We start from the raw sequence: 14687 nt of genomic DNA, 5'->3' as shown, positions 1-14687 counted from the left end.
ATTATCACTATCCCTTTCTCAGTATCATTAAGGTATTACAAATTCCACCTGTAATTATTGTAATATTGAGACCATATGTTCGTTGACTTGAAAACAGCGAAAACTCACTTTCCCAGTAACGCTAGCGAGTTTTACGTCGGTGTGCGTCAGCTTCTCAGTCCCCCCCCCCTCCCACCATCACCGTTCTATAGAGGAAGAAAGGGGGAGACGGGCAACCTCTACTGAACGCCGTAAGTGTAGTTCGTATTTATTAAAACACCCATATACATAGCTCAAGTTTTGCCGGTGTGGCTTTCGTTAACGTTCGGCCACGCTCCGGCTTTAGTTCACACAATTATGAGCGGCAGCGGGCGGCCCAGGACCAGCTCATTCGCTGAGCCTCCCGGAGCTCCCGGATCCGCTGCAGCCGGTGCCGGATCATCAGTAGCCGGTGGAAGCTCGACAGGAAAAACTGGGGCTTCACAAGCCAGTGGAAGCAGCTCGACGAGCTTTGGGAATTTGAAACTTCCCAGTGAGTATTATGTTCCGTTTATATTTCACAGCCGACTCGTACAGATGATCACAAATACTCTGGTCTTACGTTATTTTATATTTTTAGAGAAATGTTTCGGAGTGTACTTGGTGTCGGGTTATTTTCGCGGAGCTAAACCGAAGCCAGCGAGCTGTTAGCTTGTAGGCTAACTTCAGTTAGCTATCCGGCTAACATTAGCTGTGTTTTTCATTTAAGGAACCATTGCGATCAAGGGCTTTTATTGCACAGCTAACGTTATCGTTAGCTGGAAAGATTTTAACTAAGCCGTTGTTGTTTTGACGGTAAATTATGTTATGCAAATGTTTTCGGCAACATTACCTAACTATTATTTTTGCGTTTTAACCCAAGAATAGAATCGGCGTTAGCCGAGTCTCTAATATACTCGTCATTAATATCAAATGTAGAAGCTACCTAGCTCGCTAACGTCTGTAAGGTGATCCAGGTTCAAATGATAAAGTCTAACTTTTTAAGCGTCGTCCTCGATTATGTAAAATATTGCTAAGGTAGTGCCGAACTAGGGTTGTCAGGCTGTACGTCGTGTGGTGGCCTGAAGAAATGGAAATTATGATGATTAAAAAAAAGACTACCGAGTTCCACATTCTTACTATCCTGCATGTGGAGACCTGACCTTAACCTAGTTTAAGTAACTGAAAGGCTACGTTGATTGGTTTGATGACACCATATATGAAAGCATAAATGTGTGGGTCAAAGCCTCCCTTACTGTACTTAAATCCACCTCTGGTCCTCTTTCACCAAGAAAGTCAGATATCTAGCTTAGTATAGTGGAATCAGTTTTGGGTAAATCTTCATTTGGTATATTGCCTGTAAATAATATAATAATATATATACTATTTTTAAGTGGATGATCATTTCTTAATTGAATTTCATTTCCGTACACCTTAGTGTAAGCATTTACTTTAAGTAGCCTGTATCTTTACACGGGTGGTTGAACATACTCCCGATCTTAACCGTTTTGACCCTCTACTGGACACAGTCCCCTCCAGTTGGTTTCGCTGGTGTGATGACAAGAACTTGCAGAATGCTCAGGGGTCGTGTAGCAATGCAGCGGTAGCAGTTGGCGGAAGGTCTGTGGGGTTATGCAGAGGTGTCCATAAGGACAGACTGGGAGAGATGGATGAAACGGCATCACAGCTTGTGTGTCAAGAAAACATTTTCAAAAGGGGAATTTGAGGCATTTGGGCTCTGACACAAAGTAACATGGTATTTGACCCAGAACGGTTTATTTAAACCGGAGAAATGACTACCAAAGAAAGTGAATAAAAGCCAAAGGTAAAAAGTTGACTCTTGCCAATGTGTTGTAAATCTTTCCTGAAGTTAGTACATGCGGCCAATCTGCAGATCTCCATCAGGTGATTCGGCTTTTTCCTTTCCAATGCTTTGGAATATAAGCTTGCTTTCCCCTTGTTTAGTTTTCCCAATGTCTCAGTCTTGGTCATCAAGGTAATCTGCATTGTGTCAAAGCATTGTTCTTGTGTCAGTTGTGCCCATACCCCTGCAGTGACTACACATAAATACTACTTAAATTGCTACTATATCCGAAAACATCTCTAAATTTCGGCCCTTGATATATTTTAACACCCCATATTATGCCCTGTAAAGTGGATCAATATGCATGGCTAAAGCTAAGCTTGAGGGAGCATGATGTCTGCCTGCTTATATTTTTCCAATAATGCCAGTCAGACAAGACAGATGTCACCATTAACCTCTGTCTATTGATTACTCATTTGATCAATTCCTTTTTAGTGCAGAAGGAATAACTGTTCTTGATTTAACACGTTGCATTAATAAGCCACAACTGAATCACTACTTTATACTCATTCCGTTTTTTGACAACTGAACGAGAATAATACGTCAAAAGGATTATTTTGATGGTGCCGTGGACAAATTAAACTCTTTGTCGGCATTGAGAGCCAAAGGAGATACTGTCCAGTGGTCCCTGACCAAAATAATGTAATCAGTTTGGCTGATCAAAGCCTTTTAGAGATAATAGCAGTCATTGATGTAAATGGATTAAAACTGGCCAAACAAATGCAAATTAATTCTTAGGTCTTGGTATCACTGAAAAATATCTGATATGACAAATTTATAACCCCAGTGTCAGTAGAAATCCCAAAACGGTACTTGTCTTTTAATTCCTCATTTTGATGGATAGAACACAATTTTCCACCGGACAAAGCCCTGTTGTCATTTCTCAAGTAATAGTTAGTAGGTTAAGATTTAATCTGAAAAGTTGACTACTTAGCCTCTTTAATGTCTGTTGCGTTGTGTTTTAAACACCTGCGAAATGGGACAGGAAAATTATTATTGTCTAATTGTGGTAACTCAAGATTCACTTGCCAATGGATGGCAGCATGGCTCAATCTCTTGACTGCCTTGAAATAGAGCCATTAAACTTTGTTTTATTATAGAATATTAAAACGTGTGACTATCACAGCATCATTTTGCATTATCTTACCCGTAATATCACAATAGAAAATCTATTCATAACCTGTTCATTCGTAACCATAACATGTTAACTTGATATTTGAGTTATTAAAAGCTTACAGAAGCAGCATGTTCAACAACGTCAACTCCTTATGAAAGGCAGAGTCAACGTTTGGTGACCAGGCGGATTGGGAGTGGTTCTAGTGAGGGATGTCCACCTTGCTGCAATACATCTCATGTATGTAACATGTTCAGCAGGACCCGGCTGCCTGTTCTTATGAATTACTTAAATCGTCTTGATATGGGGAAACGTGACATGATTTAAGTTGTTAAAAATACACTTGTGCCATTTGGCAAAATCCAAAGACACCTTTTAGGTTAGGTAACTACTAGTTACACATTTGAAAAGCATTTAACTTGGATCCGTGGAGTTGTTAGATGTCAAACATCCTTTAAGGTCCCGGCTGCCTCTTTCCTGCCTTTTTGAATCCTGAACTTCCACACTCAGTAGATCATTGTGTGGTGATGCACTGATCCTGATCTAGTGCTACTGACCATTTTATTAATATCACGGGGAAGTTAGCCAGCTCCATTTTAAGTGTGGGTAAGGGGTCCTCAGTCCAGTCTGACACTGGAGTGGACATTAAATACACTCTACACCAATAAATAACATTACAAAAACGATTCTCTCGGTGGGCCTCTGACCCTGTATGACATCGGGGCTATCGCCGGCCTCATTTTACCGTACTTGGAAATTATCGCGATACACGCAGTGAGATACATATTTCAAATTTGAGGGATTCTTTCCTTCTGGGATTGGAACCTGGTCTGTCGACGCTGGAGCGATCGGCGCATTTCAACATCATCTTGCGTGTTTGTGGCACCAAACAAGAATATAGACTACAGTAATTGTGCTGTCTAGATTTCTGATCTTCTATTGTGGGGGAGGGTAAATGTTGGGACGTATGGATTAAAATGCAACTATTACCATGGTGTTTAAATTCATCCTCACACTACATCAGGCAAAGTGCCGGTATCGGTTCAATAGACCATACACGATGAAATACCTGCTTTACTTTATAATGCACTTGCTAATCATTTAGTTAGAACTGTTACATTCTTCCAGAACCTCCAAGCTAATTGCTTATTAGTGTGGGTGAGCTGCGAGTCACTCTGCTCACTCCCTTTCTTACTCATCCGGCTTCCGTTAAATATCAGAAACCAAAGCTACTCACTGACTGCTGGGCAGAGTGCTCACTTTTACTTTCATTCTTCAAGGGACAGTCGTGCCACAGCTGCTCGACACTTGATGTGCTCACCTCTGACATGACTTGCTCCAGAGTGTGAAAGGGATGCTAGAAGGAGATCTAGAGGAACCGTGTATTGTGGCGCAGGAATAGAGGGTACAGGAATGTGCAGGAACCTCAGTGACTGATCTGAAAAGTCTTTCCTGCTGACCGGAGGGCTGAGATTAAATCTAGGCCAAGCACGCTTTTGGCTGCTGTTTATTAATAACCGAGAATGTTTGCCAGGTAAACTTTAGAAAATAGCAAAACTAAAGTATTTTGTGACTGACTGCATCCGAGACGTGTTTCCACCCCAAATGCTTAATTGTCTGACTCCATTTTGAGACTTGCAGACCTACTGGAGATCAGAAGGGGTCCTGTTGAGACAGGCCAAGTGAGCGAGCCCAAGAAATGGGAGCACTTCTGGGTGCGCTACTGTCCACGCAATTTCTATCACAGGCTCTGACAAGCCTTTTGGCAACAGGGCTCCTCCGCTGATCTTCCCCTCCCCGTGCCATTGCTTCTGGTGCCGGTTTGTCAAATCCTTCCTCCACCCCACCCGGGCTCAGACGCGCAGCACTGAGCAGCTACTTGACTCTAACTGGAGCTGTCAGTTACTCTTAAAGCTTTGACGTCTCTTTTCCACAAGGTCAAAAATTCTGTTTAAAACAAGAATATATCTGCCTGCGTTTTAGCGCTTGCAGAATCTAGCTGATATAAAGGTAACCATGGAAATGTGGACTAACATGCGAATCCAAATGTATAACTGTTGACCTTTATTTCCGACATAACATCTAAGCCATGATAACCAAAATAAATGTACTAGATACAACTATGTGCACAGCTGGCTGACACAGCGAGTACATTGAGCTACACTTGGATTATGTTTTATTGGCAACATCCAGGTAATTAAGATTCCTGAGGTCCTGCCCTCAAACTCTAAATGAGACTATTTCCTCATTCAGACCCACACAGGTGAAACCTGCAATCTGCATCGGTCAGCACTTGTCACTGGACCTGACCTTTGAGACCTTATTGGGTTAAACGTGGGTCGCAGGGTTGTGATCCATGCACTTCTATTTGTAATGGGAATTCAATGTTCACGACTTTGGCCAAAAAAACAACAACCTGTCAATAAAATAATGACATCCCAGTTATGCATGGCTATTCTGCCAGCTGAGCCAAGAAGCTATAGTATAGAACTGAAACAAATGTCACCCCTTTCATTTATTTGGTTACTACATGAGTGATTTTTTTTTTTTAGCCGTGTGGAATAGTCGTAGTGAATTCCTTTTTGACAGCGATTTCATATGAATGGTTTTAACTCTGGTTGAGTGCAGCATCGTATTTGTGTCTCCAGAATGAAAGGGGTTAGGCTAGTTTGACCCAGGGGACAAGCAGGGAAGTGTTATGGGAACTATCAGCATCTCATTACCACACACACACACACACACAAGCACACATAAGCTGCAACCATCTAGAGAAGATGGGAGGGCTTGTTTCTGTCTCAGACGCACGCAGGTTTGAAGACTGAACTGAAGAGTTGTTTCCCAAATGTCAGCATTCCTTCATCCATGAACACACAATGTTTACATTTTTCAGATATAGGATGTGGAACTGTGGTGCGAAGCTACATTGATTTTGTTGACAGCGAGTGTTCTGATCACATCGGGGTCCTTTTAATCAGGCGTGTTTGCTCTCGTTCACAGGAGACAGTGGCAAGGTGACAACGGTGGTAGCCACACCAGGCCAAGGTCCTGACCGCCCACAGGAAGTGTCCTATACAGACATAAAGGTTATAGGAAATGGCTCCTTTGGGGTGGTCTACCAGGCTCGCCTCATCGACAGCCAGGAGATGGTGGCGATTAAGAAAGTTCTCCAAGACAAGAGGTTTAAGGTATGCTCAGATGTACAGCCACATATTTACAGTAAAGTTCACACCCAAATTACATTGTGGAAATTTTGTACAAGTCACATGTTTACCTTTTTGTTACAGAATAGAGAGCTGCAAATTATGAGAAAACTGGACCACTGCAACATCGTGAGGCTACGCTACTTCTTCTACTCCAGTGGAGAGAAGGTGTGTTTGTGTGTGTGTGTGTGTTCGTTCCACACCCAGCCAGTCATCAATGATGATTCATATACATATTTTAGACAAGCTGATCCGGGTCTTTATTACCCATAAAATTCACACCCTTGAGTCAACATATTCAGGAGCTGCATGGGCCGAACTTCTCTCAAATCTATAAAGATGCAGCATTGTATGGAAGCAAAGTGCACGGTTTATTGTATTTGGACCGTAAATAAAACAAAGTATAATGTCCCGATTGTTATGCACAATGGAGTATTTTATGGTTTATAAATTAAGTATAACATTGGTGTCAGTGAGCCTATATAACCTCTCAATCTTTACACAGCATTGTAATTTGCAGTTTTACCCATAATAGGCTAAATGTGTTTACACATTATAGAACAATCACCTGAACCAGCTAAATGTTAACTCTGAATTGGGTATTGTTTGCTTCAGATACTCGCCGCTAACATGTGCAGCGCATAAGATGAATGACTTATCGTTGCATACAGCTACAGTAATTATTCTTTGTTTACTTTCTCACCCCTGGTACAACCCGGCGTAGTTTATGATTGGTTGTTATGAGATTTACAGTTATTAGGAGTTTTCCACATCTGATCAAGCAGTACTCTTCTCCCCCGCCCCCCCCCTCTCCAGAAAGATGAGGTGTATTTGAATCTGGTGCTGGACTTCGTACCCGAGACGGTGTACAGGGTGGCTCGGCATTTCAACAAAGCAAAGACCACCATCCCCATCATCTATGTTAAGGTGGGCACACGTGAAGTTACACACACACACACACACACACTCTCTCAGTCGGCGACTGTAGCATGGAATCGTCTCATCGCAATAATGACTTCATCAGAGTTGTTGTTGATTGAGTCATTGAGAATTGTTTTGACTTAGAATGGGGAAATGAGAGGAGTATAATTTTGTTGTTTAATTCAGTGAGTGGATACAAACTATTTTCCGGTTAGTGTTTCACAGACAGCTCTCTGTTGAAGGCTTATGAAAGCAGAAAGGGAAAGATGGTCCCTGGGGAATTAATCAGTTTGCAGTACACTTGGTTTCCTGTTTAAAAGAGAGCTCTTTTTTGTGTTTGTTTTTTTCTCCCTTTTTTGTGTGTGTTCACTGTCTCAGAGAGGACGCACGAGCTGTCTCACGGCTCATTTCCCTCCCTCAGCACACCGCTCCCCCGTGGCTTTAAGATTCCTCCTGAGCTCTCTCTCCCCCATCCTCCAGAGACACACTTCCATCACGGCCTGTCTGGTGGCCGCCCCTCCCTCTCCATGTCCCTTAGGTCTTCATGTTTCTGCGAGTGCTCTCGTGGTTTCCCTCCGCCCCCTTTTTCAAACATCTTCTCCTGTCTCTCAGTCGTCTTGTTCCCTGTAATTGTTTTAGTAATCAGTGGCCAAGGCTGCTGTCCCTGCATCATGGGGGCAACAACGCTGATAATGGTGGCGATAAGTGGTTTGTTTTAAGGTTCTTTAATTTCACTTCTCAGACACAACAAAGGATGGAACATGTTGAACTAGCGACTCTTCCTGCTGTGCTCTCAACTCTCCATCCTTTGACGTGCTGGGTTTGAAGTGCCAACACACTCCTGACGTTTAGCCAGGACATTTTCCAAACCATTGTCTTTTAGGAACAGGGTAGATGTTGAGACGGAAGTAGCCTAGCAGCTACCAACATGCTGTGGACACTCAGTCCGCGGTTCCACTCGCCCTCACTCCCACTCACCTCTGCACAGTTCTCTGCTGTATGTCGCGCCTCTGTTTATTTCCAATATAAAAAGCTGTCCATCTTCAACTTCCATCTCTGTCTCTCTGATCTAACTGACTGCAGCAAGCGGCGGTTTCAAGTCCTGGTCAACCCACACCGGAAGTAAACGAAGTTGCCTAAACTGCGTTAAAATATTTTATTGTATTAAACACGATGACTTTAACAGCCCTCAAATTAGCTTGATAAAATGAATCCGTTACAATTTGTTACGCCTTCCATCCTTTTGTCTCTCTTAACCTGAACAAGGTTGTATAATTTAAATAAATTCTTTCACTAGAAATGGTTACTTACTGATGGGATTGTGATAATTGACGGCTATATTATATTGCCCCTAATACTTTCCCACCATACAATCTTTGGCCAGTATGATAATGAAAGAGATAATGAACTATGAGAACAGCAAAAAGAGATGACTGTGGTGAATTTTGGTCTGTAAAAGTTGTTAACAGGTTTATGCCAACCCTCCCACACAGGTGTACATGTATCAGCTGTTCCGCAGTCTGGCTTATATCCATTCCCAGGGTGTGTGTCACAGAGACATCAAGCCCCAGAACCTCCTGGTGGACCCAGAGACGGCCATCCTCAAACTCTGTGACTTCGGCAGGTGAGTACCAGACTCCGCCTCCGGACATGTCGGTCCGCCTCAATCGTTGCTGTTGCCGCGTGTGCCTCAGCCTGCATGTTTAGTAGGCTGTCTGCTCGTGTAGCCGTCTCTTTCTCAGCCCAGACTCTCCCCGTTTTCACCACACAGTGCGGCACCAAGGAATGAGAGGTTTATGTTGACTGGCGTTGCCCTCCTGAGCTGTCTCTTTCTGCTTTGTCTCCCTTGAACTGCCTTCTAGTGCGAAGCAGTTAGTTCGGGGGGAGCCAAATGTGTCCTATATCTGCTCGCGGTACTATCGTGCCCCGGAGCTCATCTTTGGTGCCACCGACTACACATCCAACATTGACATCTGGTCGGCCGGCTGCGTGCTGGCCGAGCTGCTGCTGGGCCAGCCCATCTTCCCTGGGGACAGCGGAGTGGACCAGCTAGTAGAAATCATCAAGGTACAGTAGAGATACCACTGGCTGAGAGCCAACTGGCCAACTGTTAGCTCAGGCTGGATGAAAGGGGACATGGTCTAAAGTTTGAAGTAGAAACTGCAGTCCGTATTGGCTTTGAGTGTCAATAAACTGCATTTGTAAGAGCTATTGGGAAAGAAACTTCAAACCATGTGTGAGTTTAGGGGGTATAGTATTTAAATACATTTAAATACGGGAATTGAGAACGGTGTGTACAGAAGAACGGTGCAAGCTGGGCTCTGCCATGATTGCAATTCATATTTTTATTCATGTTGTTCAGGTTCTGGGGACACCAACAAGGGAGCAGATCCGAGAGATGAACCCTAACTACACAGAGTTCAAATTCCCTCAGATCAAAGCACACCCTTGGACAAAGGTATGTTCTCGCTGCGGTTGACTGTATATCGTGGATAGTGGTACGGTTGAAGTGTTTATTCTCAAACAGCTTGTTTGCCTGTCATAGGATGAGGTTATGCAATGGGGAAGTAATACCAAACAAAACAAACACATTTGATCTATGTATACAGATCAAAATGTTTCAACCTGATAAAGCTGCAAGGTTTTTTTTATTGTTCAATCTTTAACAAAGCGGAAAGTAATAGCAACATGACCAGTTCATGTGTTTTGCTAAATGGTATCATAAATGTTGTTTGTTTGTCAGACTTTGAAGCTGATGTCGTTGACCTGTCTAACGAGGAGTCTGAGCCGTCGATACAGTAAAGCTCATGCGTCATTTCATCTGCTGTAGTCTCTGTGGTTGCCATGGTCACATGGCCAACTAAGTTAAAATCGGCAGATTCCAGCCGTGCTGCGTCCCCTCAGCCGCTGTCTTGCGGCCCCTCCGGCCGTGGATTCACATGAACCCATGATCCTGTCTTCTGTCAGGTGTTCAAGCCTCGCACCCCACCGGAGGCCATTGCCCTCTGCTCTCGACTGCTGGAATACACGCCGGTGACCAGGCTGTCTCCCCTGGAGGCGTGTGCGCACGCCTTCTTTGATGAGCTGCGTCAGCCCAACACTCGCCTGCCGAGCGGACGAGATCTGCCGCTCCTCTTCAACTTCAGTCCCGTCGGTCAGTTCGACTCCACGTCTTTCTCCACTCGGTTCGATCTCTCCTCTGTCGTCCTGTGTTTTGTCCCGTTGGTATTTCATGGATTAATGAACCGTGTGTTCTGCTCTTTCAGAGCTGTCTATCCAGCCCCAGTTGAACTCCACACTCATTCCTCCTCACGCTCGTGTACAGACATCGCCTGCCTCACATGGTATGTATCCAAAAATAAAAGCAACTCTTACTCGTTTTCATTGACTGCCCTTGGGAGGCGTCTCATTTAAACAGTCACTCATGTTTAGGTTTCATCTGACAGTTTGTCCTCAAAGCACCACTGAATTCACAAATATAATAAAAGGAAAGTTATATCAAGTGATCAATATGAGTGTTGTCCTCATGTCATGGTGCATTTTTGGCCTGTGACCTTAATCAAAAAATCAGTTTGGTGAAAACATTGAACCTAACCCCTTATTAAACCAACCTGAAACCAAACATTTATTGGCAGTCTCTTCACACTTTTTATGAATATCACTTCTTTTTTTTTTTAACTGTTGGTCACATTATAATCATTTGATAATTCCTGAATTATCTGACATTATTTCTGCGTTTAGCCTGTTTGTTGGTGACATGTGTGCTCCCTCTCTCCCCCTGCAGAGGGCAGTGTGTCAGACAGTACCGCCCAGCCCAGCTCAGCACCCGGATCCATCAACAACAGCACCTGAGCATCCAGCCCTCTTGTCATCCTTTTCTTTTTTTCTTCCCCCATTTTCCTTTTCCCTCCTCTGCTCTTCTCCCTTTCAACCTCCCCTTTGGCTCCAAACCCTCAAAGTAAAAAAGAAAAGAATATACCCCCTTTTAACCTTTTCCAACAGAAAATACTTTCTTTGGTTGCCATCTTCAGAAGATGAGGGGGTTGATTTAAGGGTATTTAGATGCCCACACTTGGGCTCCGTATAAGCTGGAGTGCACGCTGGCCCTGCTGTGGCCTGTTAGAATGATGCGGCTTTACATTGGTTGGGATATTTAGGAGATGGGGATGGGGTTTGTCCATGCTAAATGGATGTTCTGTGTTGTGAGATACAGTTGACTTTTATCCCTTTTTTATGTTTATTTTATTTGCATTAGCATATTTTATGTGTGGCCGCGGTGCCATAGTGAGGGCCGTATGGGCCCGACTAATATTGACAATCATCCTTAGTGGGGTCAAAAATGGCACACTTGTAGTGTACGTGTTGGATCGTACATCACACTGAATGTAGAGAAGTGACTTTGCTGTCACTTTCTACCCCAAAACTCTACTCAAATATTGTCAGCTCACTCGGCCAAAATGTGAACAACTGTGAGGAATTACTTTTAATCTCTCAATTTGATACCAGACGGAAGATATTGGCGGACTCTGGCTCATTTTAGATAAGTTGTTTTTAAATTTTATTACAAATGAGGGCACCACAGCCTGTCTTTACAGTTTCTTTTTGAATATCTCGCTCCGCAACTGCCTTTTTTAAAAAATGTGAACGAGAAAGGAGCAGTGCACACTTTCAGTTTCCTCAGTATAAGCTTGTCTTTTCATTTGGTCGAGCTGGAAACCCAGCAATTCATGGCCATTCTCAAATGAGTATTGCACATCTCCAGAGGGAGTGGAGCAGAAGCAAAGGGGCGAGTTATGTGACTCCACACGGAGGGAGCCGTGGACGTGGGGCTCCACTTCAGTACAGTTTTCAACAATGCCTCTCACGTCATAAACACAGAAGTCACCTCAATAATTGTCTTTTTTTGTTTAAAACTGGCTTGATTATGTTAAAGGTGCACAGGGAGACTTCTGGCTTGTCATTGTCGATTCAGCTGGTCGGTTTGTGCAGGAGGAGGACTCTGAATGAATTCTGTTTGGTTCGCGACCCTCTTCGCCCACTTCCCAGACAAGCCTGCCTTTTGACGCTCGTATCATGTTCTTGGTGGCCCGTGGGGGCGGTCGTGGGTTTGATTTTGATCGGCCTGACGTCACCACCAGTTGTCTTTCTTCCACCACGCAAATGTGCATGCTCAACCCACGATGCCCAGACTGTATCTCCTCCACTAATCTCAGTAATAATCAGACAGACAATGATGCTCGAATCCCTAGAAGCCAACAGCTTTTGGAGCCTTCCCGTCCACTCCTTTTTGTCCTCCTCCCGCTGCCTTCTGCTTCCCTCTTTCCTTCTCCTTTTTTCACTGCTAAACTGTAAATATCAAGTACCTTTTATTTTATTATTGTTATTATATTGTACTTGTAATTTTTTTTTTCTTCTGTAGTAGCCCGGCGCAGCAGTTGCCGGACTGTTTATCCTCAGTCGCAGTCTGTAAATACGATTTCATTTCAGTCCCTGGTTCAGGAGGGGAAAACAGAACAAAATGTTTCATTTTTATTCTCTCCCTCAATTTCTCTCTTTACGACTTTCTGTTCACCCCATAAATGTTGACATAACTGTTTTATTTATTGTGTTGGCTTTTTTTAGGGTGAGGGGGGTCATTTATTTTCCACTAGGGTGAAACTTTTTATTTAACTCCAAATTTCAGTCCAGCAACGTCATACGCAAAACAATTTCACATCCAAGATACTGTATGGAGATCCCGACGTCGGTGTGTCCTTCCCGATTAGCGCTCTTGTTTCTCTCCAGGTGCACATGCGAGCCAACAGGTGGAACTCCACTTTTCCATTTAACTTCAACGTGAAGGGAATGTTACAAGCATCCGGATCTTTGGGGTTGAAGTGTTGGGAAGGAGCATGTATCACCCGTTGTGTGTGTGTGTGTGTGTGTGTGTGTGAGAGAGAGAACGAGGGAGAGCGCGAGTGTGTCTGCAGGAAAGGGAAAATAATGAACTTGCCTACCGACATGTGTCATCTCCTGTGTCCGACTGTCTCCTGTTTCCACTGACTGTGTGGTGTGAGTGAGACAGGTCTGTCCTGTTAGTACAGTGTGTATGCGTCAGATACTCGAGGAGTTGCTTGAGCACAGCTGCAGGGAATGTATGCGTTTTTATGGGTGCTGGCAGAGCGTGGACATTATTTTTCATTCCTAAATGAAGAGCTGACTAAATTTTAATGTTTTAGTTTCATCTTCCGATTTGTCACACCTCGTTTTTAAATTTGCTGTGACCCTGCTCTTTTATCACCATTGTCTGAGGGTAAAATGTGTTTGTTGGGAACAGAGCGGTTGGATAAAGGAGATGTTAAAGAGAGGGATAGAGGGAGAGAAACAGTTTTTGTTTGGTATAAATAATTAAACTCATTAATAAAGTGATGAAACTGTTCCTGTCTCACGTTCATGATTGAAGCTGAATAAGTGACAACTCACTTGAATACAAATCTTTTAAGCTGTTCCGTTAGTCCTAGATTCATGGTTTTAGTCACAGTTGCATCGCTCCACTTGGCCTCAGTAGTACTCCAGTAAAGTTTAAGAGCTAATTATTTATATATACTAATTAGGGCCGGGACTTTAACGCGTTAATTACGATTAATTAATTACAATGTGAATTAAGATTAATTAATTAATTACACACAAAAAAACACATTAAACATTTTTTACGCATTTTTACACTTATTTTTTGCACCGCGGCACGTTTCTCACTGGACGAGTTTCGGAGGACCGATTATACTGGAGCACCAACTAGCGTTCATGACTTCAGACAACAACAAACCACAGTGAACGAAGAAGCTGACGAGACCGTGTCGGGTGGCCCCGTGAATGGGAAATCTTATTATAATAAACACGGATGGAAGCGTCGATAAGAGCGTGGTTGTGTGCAAGCTGTGCAACAAGGAATTCACATCGAGCCTCAAGTATCACCTCAACGCAAAACAATTAGCAGCTAGCGTGGACGTTAGCCCGACCCGAGTACAAGGACCCACACTGCACCAGATGACTGGTTTGAGGACCAGGGTAACTAAGACCACGTCTGAAAAAATAACCAATGTTCTGAATGTACTTGAAAGTATTGGTCTACTTAAAAAAACCTAGTTTACAGAAGTTCTACTTACCTATAGGCTACCTGAATTTCTGAAAGTACTATATTTCTAAATATGCTATTTCTACACTTGTCTGCTGGAATTGGTTGAACAAAAGTAAAAATCCCTGTGAAAAAAATTACTTCTCACTGTTCTCAGGTCAAATATTTATGCAATTAAAATGCGATTAATTTCGATTAATTAATTACAAAGCCTCTAATTAATTAGATTAATATTTTTAATCGAGTCCCGGCCCTAATACTAATATATTAGTTTCACCTTTTAAGTTTAATTACTGAAAGTAATGAGCTTTTGCACAGTATGCTAATTTTTCCAAGTTTCACCTGTATGTATATATATATAATTTTATGCAGATGTTTACTTAAGTACTTATGTAAGGTAACTGTACTTTGCTAGTTTTTCAATTTCATGATTTTTTTTTACGTAACTAAACTACAGTTAACATGCAAAGTTTGCAC

General features: G+C 43.0%; 1 protein-coding gene across 1 annotated transcript; it reads left to right on the top strand.

Annotated features, from left to right (window-relative positions):
* Positions 1-128: 128 nt before the first annotated feature.
* Positions 129-13513, top strand: gsk3ab (glycogen synthase kinase 3 alpha b). The gene is made up of 11 exons (XM_037453411.2): positions 129-230; positions 326-511; positions 5973-6160; positions 6260-6343; positions 6992-7102; positions 8590-8720; positions 8959-9163; positions 9459-9554; positions 10064-10250; positions 10363-10440; positions 10881-13513. The coding sequence occupies exons 2-11, from the start codon at positions 337-339 to the stop codon at positions 10946-10948; spliced, it is 1323 nt and encodes a 440-aa protein (XP_037309308.1). The 5' UTR covers positions 129-230; positions 326-336; the 3' UTR covers positions 10949-13513.
* Positions 13514-14687: the final 1174 nt, after the last annotated feature.

This window comes from Pungitius pungitius, chromosome 11 (genome assembly GCF_949316345.1).
Source record: "Pungitius pungitius chromosome 11, fPunPun2.1, whole genome shotgun sequence".
Lineage (NCBI taxonomy): Eukaryota > Metazoa > Chordata > Actinopteri > Perciformes > Gasterosteidae > Pungitius > Pungitius pungitius.
The sequence above is the reverse complement of the archived record's forward strand: the minus strand, read 5'-3'. Positions and strand labels throughout refer to the sequence as shown.

What these genes read in the sequence shown, in the direction of transcription:
- gsk3ab (XM_037453411.2), top strand. Translation starts at nt 337, where the DNA reads ATGAGCGGCAGCGGGCGGCCCAGGACCAGCTCATTCGCTGAGCCTCCC. An exon ending in TCCCCATCATCTATGTTAAG is followed by an intron (nt 7,103 to 8,589) that starts GTGGGCACACGT and finishes CCTCCCACACAG; the next exon opens with GTGTACATGTATCAGCTGTT. An exon ending in AGCTAGTAGAAATCATCAAG is followed by an intron (nt 9,164 to 9,458) that starts GTACAGTAGAGA and finishes CATGTTGTTCAG; the next exon opens with GTTCTGGGGACACCAACAAG.